This window comes from Musa acuminata, chromosome BXJ1-8 (genome assembly GCF_036884655.1).
Source record: "Musa acuminata AAA Group cultivar baxijiao chromosome BXJ1-8, Cavendish_Baxijiao_AAA, whole genome shotgun sequence".
NCBI lineage: Eukaryota > Viridiplantae > Streptophyta > Magnoliopsida > Zingiberales > Musaceae > Musa > Musa acuminata.
In genome coordinates this window covers 51,170,961-51,187,201 of record NC_088334.1, presented here as the reverse complement: position 1 = coordinate 51,187,201, position 16,241 = coordinate 51,170,961, and the positions used below count along the sequence as shown (strand labels likewise).

The 16,241-nt window shown below is 34.8% G+C and overlaps 1 protein-coding gene across 6 annotated transcripts; it reads right to left on the bottom strand.

Annotated features, from left to right (window-relative positions):
* Nucleotides 1-300: 300 nt before the first annotated feature.
* On the bottom strand, nucleotides 301-15,902 carry LOC135588691 (ABC transporter B family member 26, chloroplastic-like). 6 transcript variants are annotated; one of them, XM_065080941.1, is made up of 18 exons: nucleotides 15,281-15,902; nucleotides 14,799-14,926; nucleotides 11,609-11,651; nucleotides 11,430-11,474; nucleotides 11,184-11,306; nucleotides 11,004-11,107; nucleotides 9,783-9,837; nucleotides 9,647-9,717; nucleotides 9,391-9,493; nucleotides 5,916-6,126; nucleotides 4,732-4,805; nucleotides 3,635-3,691; nucleotides 3,416-3,490; nucleotides 1,705-1,779; nucleotides 1,325-1,606; nucleotides 1,167-1,231; nucleotides 1,040-1,100; nucleotides 301-741 (listed from the first exon to the last, which is right to left on the bottom strand). In XM_065080941.1, exons 1-18 carry the CDS (start codon nucleotides 15,839-15,841, stop codon nucleotides 658-660), a joined length of 2,217 nt encoding a protein of 738 aa, XP_064937013.1. In that variant the 5' UTR covers nucleotides 15,842-15,902; the 3' UTR covers nucleotides 301-657. The 6 variants fall into 6 exon arrangements, with proteins under 6 accessions (XP_064937013.1, XP_064937014.1, XP_064937016.1 ...); XM_065080942.1 differs by having other exon boundaries at nucleotides 11,430-11,469; nucleotides 11,613-11,651; XM_065080944.1 differs by having other exon boundaries at nucleotides 14,788-14,846.
* Between the last annotated feature and the right edge of the window lie 339 nt (nucleotides 15,903-16,241).

Here is a 16,241-nt window from a genome sequence, read left to right as displayed (position 1 = left end):
AATAATTTTTTTAATGATAAACTATAAGATTAGAAAATGACTAATAAAGGAAGCTTTTTTGTAATAATAAAACAATGAAAAGAGAGAGAAAAGAAAACTAGTAATTAAAAGATAACAAGATATCTATTTTAATCTATCTAACTCAATAAGTAATTTAATAAACAGTGTGTTTAATGCACCAATTTAGAGTTATTTTAGCCATTTTTAGTGTTTGAGGGTCTTCCGATAGAGGACGGATAGTTATTTTCCTGTAAAAACAAATTAGTGAAGACATTTTTCTGTAAATTTCCGAAACAAATGTAACACAAAAGCATCTTATTAATGTCATAACAAGTGAATGCAACAACCTTCATAAATCGAAAGATGAAAATAAAGATCATGCCACCAAGATGAAATTCCTTGCCATCTCGTTTTCTCTTTCTTTCTTTCTTTGTTTTCAGAGGGAACATTTCTTGTTACAAGAAAGTCAAAAGAAAAAAAAAAACACTTTTCTTGAAGAATAACATTGATGTTTCACTGACATTGTAAAGAAGAATCACTATTGTTTGTGGTATGAATAGTTTTTGGGCAATTTTGTATCATAGATCACTTTGGCTGTTCCACTCAAATAAAACCATGGAGTAAGCCAATCAGTCTGCAAACATACTGGAAGTCGTATCAATATGCGAAAGCATCAGCCTGTCTCCTAACCAACCGTGCATACAAGCCATCCCTTTGAATGAGCTCCATATGTTTTCCCATCTGTATAGATGCACAAAGATAAATAATTTTCATGTTGGAAACACAGATGGAGAAAGGGGATCTTTATTTCATAGAGCAGAATTGTTTATTGTCCGACAGGCATGACCAGCAGAGGTGGGTCTTTGGCTGACGAGATGATGCAAAGATGGCCATCTAAACCTTGATAAACAAGATGCTCTTTTTGCAGTTTGAAAATTACTGATGCTAAGTATTTTTTAGCATCGAAAACAACAATATAACTATATATCTATCATGGGACAATTTACGTAAAAATTATGCTGAAGAACAGAGGAAATACCTCGACAATTCTGCCACCATCCATTACTATTATTCTGTCAGCAGCTTGTATCGTAGATAGCCTGCAAAAATTGATGGTAAGATGAGAACGATAACACAGTATTGCAATTTGAAATCTCCGGATTTACCTATGCGCTATTACAAAAATGGTTCTCTTTATACTGGAACTGTTCTGCATTGTACGAAGTACCTCCTGTACCAAACCAAGAATAGAACAAAGCATTCAGTATAAATATCTAAACTTTTTAATGTCCGTCAAGTACATTTTGTATCTGGTAGAAAATACCTTTACATAATATTCACTTTCTGCATCGAGAGCGCTAGTGGCTTCATCAAGAATCAAAATAGTTGGATCTCTGAGAATAGCCCTGGCAATAGCAATCCGCTGCTTTTGTCCTCCACTAAGAAGAGTGTCATCGACGAGTGTGCCATAGCCATTGGGAAGAGCTGATATAAATTCGTGAGCATATGCTTGTTTAGCAGCCCATTCCACCTCTTCACGACCGACTTCCCTTGGGCATCCATACCTTATGTTTGAACTAATATCCATACGGAAAAGTCGTGGTTCCTGCCAGTTCCATACAAACAAAAAGCAAACATATATACTTCTCACATGCCACTATATTGTGATGCCTACAAAAGTGTAAAGTTTCAGAACCACATTACTTGTCCCACATATCCAATATTTTGCCGCAGCCATTTGATATCCAGATCACTAAGAGGGACGCCATCAACTAATATCTGCAGTGAAAAACACATTTCCCCTCGATACATAGTAAGCAAGTTTGCTCAAGAGGCAATAATGACCTTATTGACAATTTGACATAATAATATAATTTATCAAGCAATATTGAGAACGATCTTCAAATATTTGGTTGATTTTGGCAGATTCCATCATGAAATCCTATCATCCAACATTGTGGGGTCACACCATGTGTTGGATTTGGAAAAGAGAATAAAATGGAAATGAGGAGGCAAGAGAGAAGAAACAGTGCACATGTCAGCTTGTGGTTGAATTATTATGAATTTGCAATCCTTGTCACATGCTGCCTTGTCAGTGTCTGCACAGTGCAGCTTGCCTTGCATGAGGACTGAACAAGGTTTTGCTACCTTGTCATGTGTTTTTCTTTTTAACTTAATTAGAAGAGGATAAAGTTTATAATAATTACCATGGGGGCTCAAAATCTAGCCGCCGATAGAAGGATTACAAGTTAAGATTCCAGTCTCAATTGGGACCCCTGTGGCAGCTAGGAGGTGAAGAAATTCTTTTCCAGTGGGATGACTGCAACCCACTAGAAGTTGGAAAATGAATTGGAGTCCTATCTCAATTAATATTGATCCAAAATAGGACACCATTATATGGAAGCAATAGCTAGTTATGGAAGCCAAATATAGAGATAATTTTAAAACAGTATGGAATATCACTATCTTCTGCCAGACCAAACATTGGTCCAGTTAAATCTCGAGTCAATGGTTTATTAGTTGAACTAGTGGGTCAACTTGTCCAGAACATAGGTTTAATATTTTTTAAAAACAAAGATATAATTGAATATTATGTTAAAATATATATAGATAACACTATAAAGATATTCTTAATGCATAAATAAATAAGAGAATAATAGTCAAACAGGATGGTAGAGTGACACAAGAGAGCAGACATATTAAAAATTTAAGATGGTAGAGTGATGACAAGAGAGCAGACATATTAATTACTCAAACAGAACTAATTAGACCATTTGAATCTTAAAAAGACTGAAATTATCTCAATAGCTATTTATTGTCCATTTTTTACATAGAAATTTAAGAGGAGAGTAATGAATATAATAACATTTTCTTCTCTTTTCTTTTATATGAAAAGACTTAAATTTCTATGAAAAAAATGGACAATAAATAACAATTGAGATAATTTCAGTCTTTTTAAGATTCAAATGATCTCATTAGTTAATTGAACCAGTCAAAGGTCTGGTTCCTGAATTTTCTAGTCTGACTAGCCTACCTTGTTGGTTTCTTAAATATAACCAAGGAAGTGTCTTTACAAACTTTTATTGATAAAAATTCACATTGTGACGTGAAGGTTTTAAATACCGATCGAACTAACAAATAATGATAGGTCCTTACTGGTCCAACAACATATCATTATTATATCATTTATTTTTTCTATTATTTTATTCAATAGCATTGGACAGTACAAGTCATTCTACTATCCGCTACACCAAGATCATACTATTCCAATATGTTAACCAAAACTAGTACTAAATTAAGATTTAAAATCTTAAGATATATTAATTAGTTGAACCACATCATTATCGTTCTATGCCTAGTAATACATACAGTTAAAGGAACAAATTACGAGTCTGCTGTAAGAGTTGATTTTTACCTGGCCGTTGGTTGGTTCAAATAAACGAAGAAGAAGATTAAGAAGGGTGCTTTTACCACTTCCACTAAGACCAACCTGTAAAGGAGAAGAAAAGGTGACACCAACAATAGCATATAAGCCATGCTGCAGCTTATATTTGTGTGTCAACAAAGAATTCTCGCACCAATATTGACACGAGTACATATAAGTCAAGTTTCATAATAAATTAAGTATACTTACAATTGCAACTACTTCATTAGGGTGTACTGACAGATTTACTTGTTTCAGCACTGGTACCTGTTTAAATATAAAATGTAATAATAAGTACATAAACATTTCCATCTAAATATTTACTCCCTGTTTATTAAAGAAAAGGTTGAATTAAATATTATGTGCATGTAGAAAACATAATACAGCGGCAACACTGTTTCTACAATGGTGGTGTCTTGTATTTACTTCCTCGAGATATGTGCCTAAACAGAGCTGGGTCCTCTACGAGTAGATAACCATTACGAAAACCATAATGATGTTAGGTGTGATCAAACAATCACTTAACAACTCCAATTTTTATATTAAATGTCATCTCCACTGTGGATCTCGAGTAGATACTGATATAATCTAGTCTATTTTCTTTTCCTCAAGTTGTATTAGTACTGAAATGTTTGCTCCTATTTATTGAAGAATGGATAATCTTGTATCCACTGACAATTCACAACTAATAAGGTCAAACCTGGTGAAATTATAATTTCTAGTACTACCAATCATAAATGAACAGGCTATCCTGTTATATTTGCAGTCAAGTGCTTTTGTGCTGCAACTGTAGCTGATCCACTCTAAAAGACACCTCAGTCACAAACAATAGGTCACTGATCCACCGTGTAAATAATTTTTTTTGGAACAACTGAGTTGTTAGGCCATGCTTTCTCGTAGCACTTTGTAGACTTGTAACTGGTACTTTTTTCTACTTAATTACTTTATAAGATCTTCTTGGTCACTGGAGTAATTTTACTCTTGAACTGTAAATGGACCAGCTTGGTAAAAATAATTGGCAATTCTAGGAATCACCACTGAAGTGACAATTGAATTTCCCTGAATATGTTGTGACTTGTGACTTGTGAGAATGAAAATTTTCCTTATTATTAAAATATGATGAGGTGAAAATATTTGGAAATTAAAACCTGTCAGAACTTTTTTTCTCTGTTACATTCATAAAAGTTCCATGACAGATTATATCCATCTGAAAGATGAGCAAACAGAGAGACAAGTACTTGGATATGCATGTGTTGTTGCTATATTAATAGTTTCTGAAAAACTCAGACAATAATCTTTAGGCATACCATTGATCTCGAAGGATAACTAAATGATACATCCACAAAATCAATATGTCCCACAAGCTTTTGCAATTTCAGTCCTGTCATACCACAGTTCAGAAAAATTGGAAAATATGTGATTAAATTGAATAAGTCAAAAAAAAAAAAACAAAGCAGTAAGATTGAACAAGTGAAAACTGAATATAGAAACCAAATAAAAAAATAAAAATAAATGAAATTTTCCACTGTAACAACATTACTTGTGAAATGATCAGATTTATAATTGTTTATGAAAAAATCTTTAGAAGATGGTAGTTGTACTCCATTGCCTGGGAAAAAAAATCTCCATAGTGATTAACTTAATTGGAACAGACATTTTTTTTAGCTACATTTCAACTAAAGATGATTTACCATCACCTTTTCTGATATTTTGGTCTAGATGAGAAACACTGTTTTTATGACAAATTTCTGGGTGTCAGAAGATATTTTTTTTTCTATTCCTATTCAAAACTATGTCAATCTCTAGCGACATGATGAAATTTTTGTATAAGCATACATATTCTAATGATCATTGCCGCCACACTGGAAACCCAGGAATTAAAAATGAACAATAAGGAAGATACGCTAATAGATGTCAAAATTTTAAAGAAATTGTCATTTAAAATTTTGCCTTGGACATTCGGAATTTAACAAGCTGAGTTCACAAAATCAATCTTCAATGTCCTACATTTGATTGTGTACTTTAGAACTCCAATATTTTGTACAGATTATGGTATTTGACAAGGCATTTCAAAATATATTGGATTCAACATTACATTGGTGCCTTTGAAGTTATGATAATAATTATACAGCAAGTGTATTAATTTGCAGCACTTTCATAATAATTATACAACAAGAATATTAATCTTCATAAAATGTCTCTGTTAATCCAACATTAGTAATGGCAAGAACATTATTTTTCATAGCATTGGAAAAATGATTTATGTTGGATGTTTGGTAACTTTGGTTACCTCTATGTCCAGAAAAACAACACATGATTATTATTTAAAGGGAGAAATGCAGATTCCAACATGGATGCTTATTGAAGAACCATGATGAGATAAAAAATACCAAGATTTTCTGAGATACTAGTTTCCAAGGAAAGCTCAAAATCATGACATTAGTAAAAAACAGAAGGCCACCACAGTGTGAGAGCAATATATAGTGCTTGCCTTCAGATAGGAACTGGTTGCTTGGCAACAAATCCATCAGCTCAAAAACCTTTTCACTTGCTCCGATGGACTGCATTAGTGAAGACCAGTTGTCTCCCACCCACCAAGTTGAATAAATCATCCATTCAGAGTATAGGATAAACTTGGTTAGTTGCTCTGCTGTCATCTGACCAGAAAGAATAGATATTCCTCCTACCAGAACTGCAATAACCTATAAATATTAATTGTCAGATAAAACTAAATAGTGCAAAAGATTAATCAAATTCAACTGTCAAGTAACAATCAATTGATTGTTTTCCTTTCCAAAAATGCAGAGCATACACAATTAATTTGCATGTGTTAAAACTAAATCATATATACAAAGGTACATATCCATTCAAATAGTAAAAATAAACTATTCACATTAAGAACATTCACAACAGGAAAGGCTGGACTTCTTCCAGCGGATGTAGATTTTGCCAGAACAACTTGGAAGATGCTGATCACCTGCTGATGATATTCTTCTTCACTTCACAATTGCGGAATGCTTTGTGCAGTGGTAGATGCTATCAAATTTCTCTAACTATATTTCTACACTATGGACGAATTGGTCCTATCTTAATGTCGATAAAGAATTGAGATTTAGCTATTTTTCTTTAGTTATGGTGCTCTGGCTAAGCATTTGAAATAGAAAACTACAGGTCTATTGATGACAAGGAGAAGAAAAAAATAGAGATTATGCAAGATGCTATTATTTGCTTGTAAAAATGGATGATGGGTGGGAAACAAAGTAAATTTCTGCTTATTTATGTGCACTAAAACTTATGAATTAAATCGTGCCATTCTTAAATAATGTATGAGGAACTTAAGTTTCATTTGTTATGGATTATGTAATGCTAGCAGACTTGATTTTGGTTTATGTGGTCCGTTTTGTGGTTGTTTGTTAATATTAATGGTCTCTTATTGAATTTTCTTTAGCTGTTATTTTCCTTTCAACCTATGGGAATGTCCTCTCTTCTCTACTTGAGACAAATTGTGAAGAATTAGCTCTTCTGTTTCCCTCTATTTGTTATAAATTGATGAGACAATTACCCCATTCTTTTCATAAAAGATTGATTCCAACAAACTAGAAACAAATTATGCAATCTTATAGAAACCTTATAAGAATATGCAATCTAAGAACAGTGAACAATAATAATATGCCCTCTAAAAACTGTTAAATAATAATAACAAAGCAGTAAAATACTAAAATGTGTCATCCTTCAGACGGCTGCTTTTCTTGATGTATAGGACTGTTGCTTAATTTGCAAATACAATACAAGCTGTCACCTTCTATTCGTTGCTTAATTTGCAAATACAATACAAGCTGTCACCTTCTATTCTTAGTTACTTTACAAGCTCAATCCTTTTTGATGAATCTTTGCATGGCAAGCATCAAGGCATCCTTGTTAAGCTCCTTGCCATGTACCAAAATAACTGTTCAGTTACAAAGATGTAATTGTTGGCACATTGTATCTGTGGCCGCAACATACCAGGCAAAGGAATCAGACTTGTTGCATCTCCATTTAAATCAGGAATGTGGCAATAAAGAACTAATTGCTCATATAATCATATGAGCAAATGAACTAGTTGGATTCATACCCCATGACTGTTACAGTCTGACCAAAGACTGATACTGGACCATTTAGGTTGGTGCAGTTAGTACGTAATTTTTTATTTTTAATGATATTGGATGGTAGAGGTCAGTATACCACCAAGTGTACAAGTACAATACAGGTCCAGGTCCAATCGTTTTGCCGAAACTGGTATTTTACCAATAATTGAAACCTTCAATTTGACTATAGTAGCATAAGAGGGCTTTTTTCCGAGTAAATAACCAAGGCGGTGTTTTTGCCTTCATTCAAGGCCTTGTCTTTCTCACTTTTCTCAGGAATTCATTTCTTTTTGCACCTTTAAAACCATCCTACCCTCAAATCTAAGGCTATTTCACTCCCTCAAATGGCTTCAATAAGTAGATTATGAAAATTTACTCCTAAAGAATGATCCTTGAAAGAATTTTCTCATAAAATTCCATGTTGAGATTGGAAAAAACATGAGTAGCAGGCCGGAGAATATCTATTCACATTGCAGTAACAAGGGAGTGACATGCCACAACTGGATGAAAGCAATTACAGGAAGTGAGAGTGACAATGATAACAAGGGGACCAGCACATGCTTGCAGCAGATCAGTTAGGTCTTTTTGAAAACAAGGCCTGTCTGACCTCTTCAAAAGCTTCCTCATCTATGAATTTAGTTTCCTGATTTTCTTGCACCACCTTCAACATTCTTTGCTATCCCCAGAAGTTTTAAATATCTTTGACAGAAAACATATATTCTTGTAGCATCATCTTCATCTAGCCAAGATTGACTCCAACATAGCCATCTTTTATGGAGCATCACCTTCCTTGTCAACACCTATGCTCTCACATCATCGTCCTGTACTGTAACTATGTCTCACACATGTATGAGCTGTCCGACATCATCCCACATTGTCTCCACCTTGAAATCCATCATGATCTTCAGGCATTAACACACTCGGAATATGCTGCTTTCTCACTGTGTTCCAAGATAAGTCATGTTTAAGCTTCTCATCTGTCCACCCAGTTCACACAAACCCAGCCATGATATTCCCAAACCAGTAACTACTCCGCATCCTTAGACACTCAACAAGGGGTGACCAACCAGCCCAACCCTATTGGATCATGGAAAGGAGCCCCATAACAGTAAGAAACAGTTGGAACTTAACATCTACACAATTTGTTGGGTAAATTAGAACAGTAAAAGCCAATAAGGGAGTTTGTAAGGCTAGAAAAACATGAAAACAATAGGGTCTTATAGTAAAATAAGGTCTATTATGTTTAGGATGCTTGTAACTAAGAGTCTGTGAGTCCTAATGCCATGCTCGACTACTTTTAATATTTTCAACTATTTTTAAGTATATTCCAAGAAATAAATATTCTAGATTTTATGAGATCAATTCCTTAGGAGGTTTTGTTCTTCCTCAAATAGGAACTCCAAATTAGGAGGATCAGTTCCCGAAAGGCCATGTTCCAATAGGATCACTCCCTCTGCTTGATTTTTTTATCATCTTTTAAAGTTTAAACCCACAAACACATGCAAAGCCTTCTCTCTGAGTGTCCACCATTTCTTGGCTCTACCTTCTACTACAAAGTCAAACCTAGATAACGTTGGTGATCCATTGAGGAGTCGTGTCAGGTTCTGGCCAGACTCAGATAGTATTTGATTAATACAATAATTAGCACTATTAAAAAGACATGTGTACACTTTGTTGAAACTTATGCAATGAATAATACAAAATGTGCCCAACAAATATAACACCATGACCATAATAAACTGTCTGAATTATACAGTTTAATACCAACTTATTCTATAGTTAAGGACATAAGAATTATCAACCAAACATAGATTTTGAGTATATAAAATGTAAAGAATGGACCTGTGTTGAATGATAGAGAAAATTGAAGCTTAAACTACAATATCCATAAGCCACACTCTGTCGCAAGCTTACTTCGGACAATCTTTCAAGCCAGTTCACATACCTGTCCCAAAAGAGTTTTAAATTTAAGAATTATGGCTGCAAGATATCAAGCAAGTGACATGGATCAACATGGGATGGTTTTGTCAAATGATGTATACATGCATATCAATCAAATGATGTGTACTTGTAAACAAAGAGAAAAAGGAGATATTACCTTCCAAATTCTTGTTTCTCTGTTCCATAAACACGGACTGTCCTGAACAGAGATAATGCCTCTTGTGCAACCTAGATTGAAAAATGAACAAGATTCAAGAAGAAGATTCACATATTAAAAATTGAAGTTATCTTACTTCATTAGCACTTGCAGTGAGCTCCTGAGTTAACTTTGCTGCTTTCTTCTGGTACCTATATCATTAGGATCATGTCAAGTCACCACAAGATTTAATATTGTTCATAAGGGCAGGAGCTACAAGATTGAGACTCATTGTATGAAAAAGTGGGATGAAAGGATTTCTACTTAGAAGGTGTGAGTACATTTCAACTAGTAACCGAGTTCATCTACTATCAATAAATGGTTTTTTAAAGTGTCTTGAGTATCAGAATCAGCTTTAAATTGGTATATGATCCAAGAAATGAATAAGATTTTTAAATGAAAAAAGCATCATATGAAAATGAGACTAGAACAAATATGAACTTCTATCAACTAATTTAACTGGTAATAATAGATCATCTTGACCTCACCATTCAATATTCACATCTCTTTCAAATAATAGATCACTGACTTTATTCCATCAAGTTATGCATCAAAGCTCTCTTCATTCAACATCATATATAGAGATCCATTAAATAGATACTAAAACAGTAACTGCTTTCCCAAAACTCTCTTCATTAAGAAAAGCAATCAACAACAGTAACAATAGGCAAGGGGTGCACTCGCTAGCTCATGCAAAATTGAGATGCAGTACTAACTAGTTATAACCATTATAACGAGGGGTGTACTCACTAGCTCATGCAAAATTGAGATGCACATTCGATAGAGCAAACATTCGAATGTGAAGTTCTATGTGGTACTTCTATCAAATCTTGCCCTATCCTCTTCTATACTGATTCTAAGCATAGTTCAATCATCAATGTCGTACGTCCATCAAATCTTGCCCTATCCTCCTCTTTTATACTGATACTAAGTGTAGTTCTATGTGGTGCTTCTATCGTCGAATCAACATTTAGGGTTGCTTAAACCTATCTTATCTGTCACTTTCCTAGACTCAACTTGGAAGTTCCGTGCTAGCTCTGAAGTGTTGAAAACAGGATGATATCCGGTCATAAAAACAAATTCCCATGGAGTCTTCTCAACATAATTCAGCCACTTTAGTCACTTCCACATTATTGGGCAGAAACATAGGTGTACTAAAGAGAAGTCTAATTTTTCAGTAATTATTACATAGTCAAAGACTCAAAGAAACATGCACCATTTACACTGTATACTATTTGAAACTAAAAGACTAGAAATTTGCAAGGGTGGAACATGACATTCAGAGGCATGTAAACTAACTAGATAGAAATAGCTGTACCGGCCATAGAAGAGCACAATTGTTAACAGGGCAGTACATATCAGCAATGTAGACAACGTAAGACGCCAGGATAAGATAAACAAATATATCAGTGCACCTGTCGCCTGTAAAAAGATGACCGGAGTGAATGACATCCCAGATGGTTATATATTATTAAAAGTGTAAAAAACCAAAAAATACCTGAAGTAGATTCCGTGATATTAGATTAAGATCATTCCCAATGACACGAGATACTTGCTGACAGTCCGAACCAAGTCTGCTAGTTAAATCACCAACCGTTTCATTGTCCAAGAAGGACACATCCTGAAAGCAACATGGCACAAAACTGGATTCAGGGTGAGAAATGATGTCAAAGAAAAAAGTCACAAAGGATGTCTCTTGCATTAGTGGACAATTTCAAATTAAATTTATCGATGAAGATTTGACCTGGAAAAGTAGAGAATCATAAAGCATTTCTCTCATACGCCTAACCTAGGAAATATTGCAAAAAACAGCTTATATGAGATTTTCTACTACACAGACTTATCTAATATATGTGAACAAAGAGTTAAGAAAGAGCTTATTTTTCTTGAAATAAGGCCAATCACAAATCCATTAGATTTTACCAACATCATGTTTGCAATGCCAAAACAGCAACCTCGTAAACCACTGTACATAACATCAACATTCAAATTGTCAGAATTGTGCTATACTCATTCTTTACCAAATATTACATCATATTAACATTGTTAAATAAAATTCAGCATCAATGTATATGAATCTTATGTGAAAAACTAAGTATCAATATGCAAAGCAATATTTTTAATTTTGTATCTATGATGGTTTTGTATTCATCAACACAAGTCAAACATCTAACAGATTAATGATGGAAGGGCCTTTTGTATGTATGTTATATTAAGGAATTAAATCTTACAGACCAAACCCATATCTTAGAAAACAGTCAAACCCCATACCACCAACAACAACAGCTCTGCTTTGATCAGCCCTACTAAGGGCTGGACTGACCGCTTCAAAGCTATAACAAGGTAAGATAAAGCCATGCATTACAATAGACTCTTATTTGGTTTTTGACACCGGAGAGTTAATTTTGGAACACATACAAGCTCATCTTCTGGTCCAGAAGGTATTTCTAATTAAAGTAGAAGTACAGGCTAGCATGTTTCCTAAATTAGAATGGACATCTTTAGCAGGTTTTTTAGAAATAAAGGTTCTCTACAACAATCCTAAAAAATCCATGATTTGGTGAGAAAAAGATCTATCAAAAAAGAAATTCCCCTCCAAACTAGGATAGGAAGTTAATAAAATTATATATTTTTCCACAGTATTTGGACTATTTTTCACAGGTATTTATAATAGTTTCTCTTAAGGAGTCTATAGAGATCTTTATTAGGTTTGTTGGTGTCTTAAGTGCCCCGATATGGGTCTAGTATAGATCAACTATGCTTTTTTACTATTACAATTCATGCTGTGAGAATTCTAGAAACCTCTTCTGATAGGATTGTCAGGGTGATGAGATTACCTTTCACACAATTCCCATAATTCAAAGAAGCTCAAGTGGCCATGCTACGTGATATTAGTGTTTTTTTATTAATTTAGTAATAGTTTAGTAGCAATTTCTCTTTCTTCTCTTGTTGTGTTTTTGGAAGGACCTTTATCATCCTCAAATTAGAGAAAATCTCATTTGCAGGATTGCTTATAGAAGCCACAAGAAGGAAGATTGCTAATGCCCTATTCAAAACCCAATACAGATAAAGTAAGAAGCTATGTCATTTGCTGTCTAACTATTCATCATAAATATATGTAGTTCCAATAAGCAGCTAGAGGTTGAAAACTTTATAAGCACATGTTAACTACCACATGAGACTAATGTAAATAATGTTATCAAATGGTTCACAGTGGACTAGGTAGATTTTAGAATTTATATGAAGATATTATAAAATTATGTGAAGCATTCTCCAAAAAGACTAAGTGTACAGAGTCATCTTTTTAATCACCATTTGAGCAAACTAGAAAATGAGCAAACAAGGACACATGAGTACCTAAATAGATAATTTTCTTAGCTAGAAAGTTGTGTTATATTGAATATAGCTGATGTATAACAATCAACAGCAGATAGGTGATTGTGATAAATTAATGTGCTTGAAGAATTTGAAGGACTTATAATTATACAAGCAACACAAACAAGGTAAATTTGAACTTCAACTTGGTGCAGGTCATGCAATGGTCACTAAGAAAAAGTAAAAAAAATAAAGAATAATACTAAGAACCATCAGATCATAGCCTGACCAGAAATACAACTGATACAACAACTTACAAGGTGCTGCTTAGTAATTAGCAAGAAAATTCTACTTAGGGTCCCAAACCCACAGAAGAATCTTCTCATTGCAGCATCAGCTTCCTAGTTATCTTCTTTCACATATTTAAACCGGAATATGATCTTATAGATATACCAGTTCCATGTAACCATGTAACTGTGGTGCTAGGCAACACCAAGATGAAAGAACGGAAGCTCCCAGCAAGATAATATTCAGCACCAACACAAAGAGTATCATTTCATGTATGCTACCAGAAATCAGTGAAATTTAGTAATTGTTAACCAGAGTATATGCCCTACCCTATGTGGTTGCAAATGGAGGCATATGATGAAAACACAAGAACAAAAGAAATGTGAGATAATGGTCATGGACTGTTTAAGCCAGGGTTCTCAATTTCAATGTGTACTGTCTGGTACGGGCGGTATGTACCGGTACGTGGACCATCCTCTACCGGGTAGTTCCAGTGTTTTGACCGATACCGAGGCGTACCGACCGGTACCACCTCGGATTTCGATCATTACTGAGGCATACCGATCAGTACATCCTAGCATGGTAGGTGAAGGTATTTTTAAGATTTTAGGGTGTACCATCGGTACGCCCTAGTGTACCGATGGTATATACCGGTACGTATCGTACCGAGCACAACTCAGTACGCCGATACGGACTGGTATTCAAAACCCTGGTTTAAGCTGTATAATCTCGAGAGTGTATATAAAGAAAACTATTTATCCCAAAAAATAATTTCAAGATCTACATTGGAAAAGCTTTCCATGTCCATCTGAGACATTGAGCAGCAAACATGAGCCCATGGGTTGTGTTCGAAAGGACAGACTTTGTTCATTGAAGTTGATATCTGAAGTGCTAATACTTAAAGTAGCACATTGGAGCGGAAAAACTGGACATCAGAAATTTGTGTAGAGAGTAAAGTGTTAAATAGCACTGTAAATCCACAAGAAATACCAGATACAGCATTCAGAAGAGGTATATTTTGAAAACAGATTATTGTAGAATGCATACAAGAAAATCATCCACCTATCTTGTTGAACAACAACTGTGGAAGAATGCTCATGTGATCAATATTATCTCAATAAGATGGCTAAAAAGCTATTTATAACATCAATGCAGTCAGCCAATAATATTTTCATAGCATCATGAACTTGATGTAAAGTCTAAAAATGTTTTTAGGTTATACACTTATGAAATAAGTATCAAATATTAGGCAAAATAGTTAGGACAGAAACCATATGAGAGATCAACTTGGGTTGTGGAAGAATGCTTATATGATCAGTTTAATTCGATAGGATGGCTAAATAGCTACTTATAAGTTATAACATCAATGCAGTCAGCAGATAATATTTTATAGTGTTGGAGCTTGACGTAAAGTTACTTGAGTTTAAAGTTTCTTTTAGGATATACACTAACAAAATAGTATCAAATGTTAGACAAAACATATAGGATGGAAACCATACAAGACATCAACCTGCATATGCCAGATATGAAACACAGCAGAACGAGCAGCCTCGCATTTCTGTAGAACATCATGCTTTCATGAGTTTGGGCAGAAAAAATAGATGCCGTCAAGAAATGAGGTATTGATACTTCTGATAGCTGCACCAAATAAAAGGAATTAAGTCCAATGACTAAGTAAAATGAACATGAATATGCCTGATACATAGCTTCAAATTGTTTGTTGAACTGTGGTATCAGAATATCAATCTATTTCATGCTTTCAATAGTTTCCCATACTATCTTTTACTAGTTCGGTTATCAGCATGTACTTATAATGACTGTGGCTCCCGTAAGTCCATTTCGCTCTTGGGATCAGTTGGACACTATTTCCCCTACTTCCCTAGCATATACCAAAAGTGCAGTTGTGATTCGAAATACATCCATTAAGATGGAGCAGGAAAATAATAATTAGTCAACTAAACAAAGTCGCAATGATCATTGAAGACATCGTACCGCTGCAAAGAGAAGGGAAGCAAAGGCCAGGAAGATGACCAATCTATCTTTAGCAACGAGCTCCCACATGCGACGGAGTGCAGTGATCACGGACAAGCCCTTCTTCCCACGATCCTGTTCTTCAGCGTTCACCTTCATTCCTTCTTCTTGCTCGAGCTTCCACCAACTTCCGCCAGGAAAGACGTATCGAAGGAGAAGGAGACCAGATCGCAGTCGACCAAGAAACCCCACGTTGCCGTTGTTCTCTACATCGGGAACCCCAATTCTGCGCCCAAGATTAGCTCCAAGAGGAAAAGAGGAGGAGGAGGAGGGGGAAGAGGCTGCCCTGAGAGGAGGAGCGAATCGGCGGCGGCATCGATTGGAGTTGAGGAGGAGAAGGAAGGGGGAGGAGGGAAGCTTCAAGGCCGGGGTGAGGGGAGGACATGATATATTGTTCGATCGGAGGATGGATGAGCAGCGGCGGGAATGGATTCTTCTGTGGCGATTGATGATGGAATTGGAATCGGAATCGGTAGGAGAGGCAGCGGCAGCGGCAGCGGCAGCCGCTGCTGCAGTAGCCATAACCGGGAAATGGGGAGATCCAGTTTCCGGTTGGCGTTAGGAAATGGATATCCGAAACGAATTTTTGTGCTGTAAGTTTGGCTCACATTTTTGTTGACCAAAAGAAAATGATTCTATGAAATACCGAAAATGTCCCCGAAAATATTAGCTTAATATTTCTTCATTTTTTATCTATATTTTTTTTATAAGTGATATTACATAGTTTTTATTAGTCTACTCTAGAATCATCTTATATTATTAATTAATATTTTATAATATTATATTTAACAGGGTTTTCAAATTATAACTTTATTATAATTTTTCGTGCATAGTAATTATTAAGAGAGTTAAAACACTTTGAGAAAAAGATTCAATTCTGCTATATATATATATATATATATATATATATATATATATATAT

Coding starts and splice junctions, on each gene's coding strand:
- LOC135588691 (XM_065080941.1), bottom strand. CDS start 15,841: ATGGCTACTGCAGCAGCGGCTGCCGCTGCCGCTGCCGCTGCCTCTCCT. Junction 4,806..5,915: donor CAACCAGTTCCTATCTGAAG/GCAAGCACTATA, acceptor GTGGTATGACAG/GACTGAAATTGCAAAAGCTT. Junction 3,491..3,634: donor CTAATGAAGTAGTTGCAATT/GTAAGTATACTT, acceptor TCTCCTTTACAG/GTTGGTCTTAGTGGAAGTGG.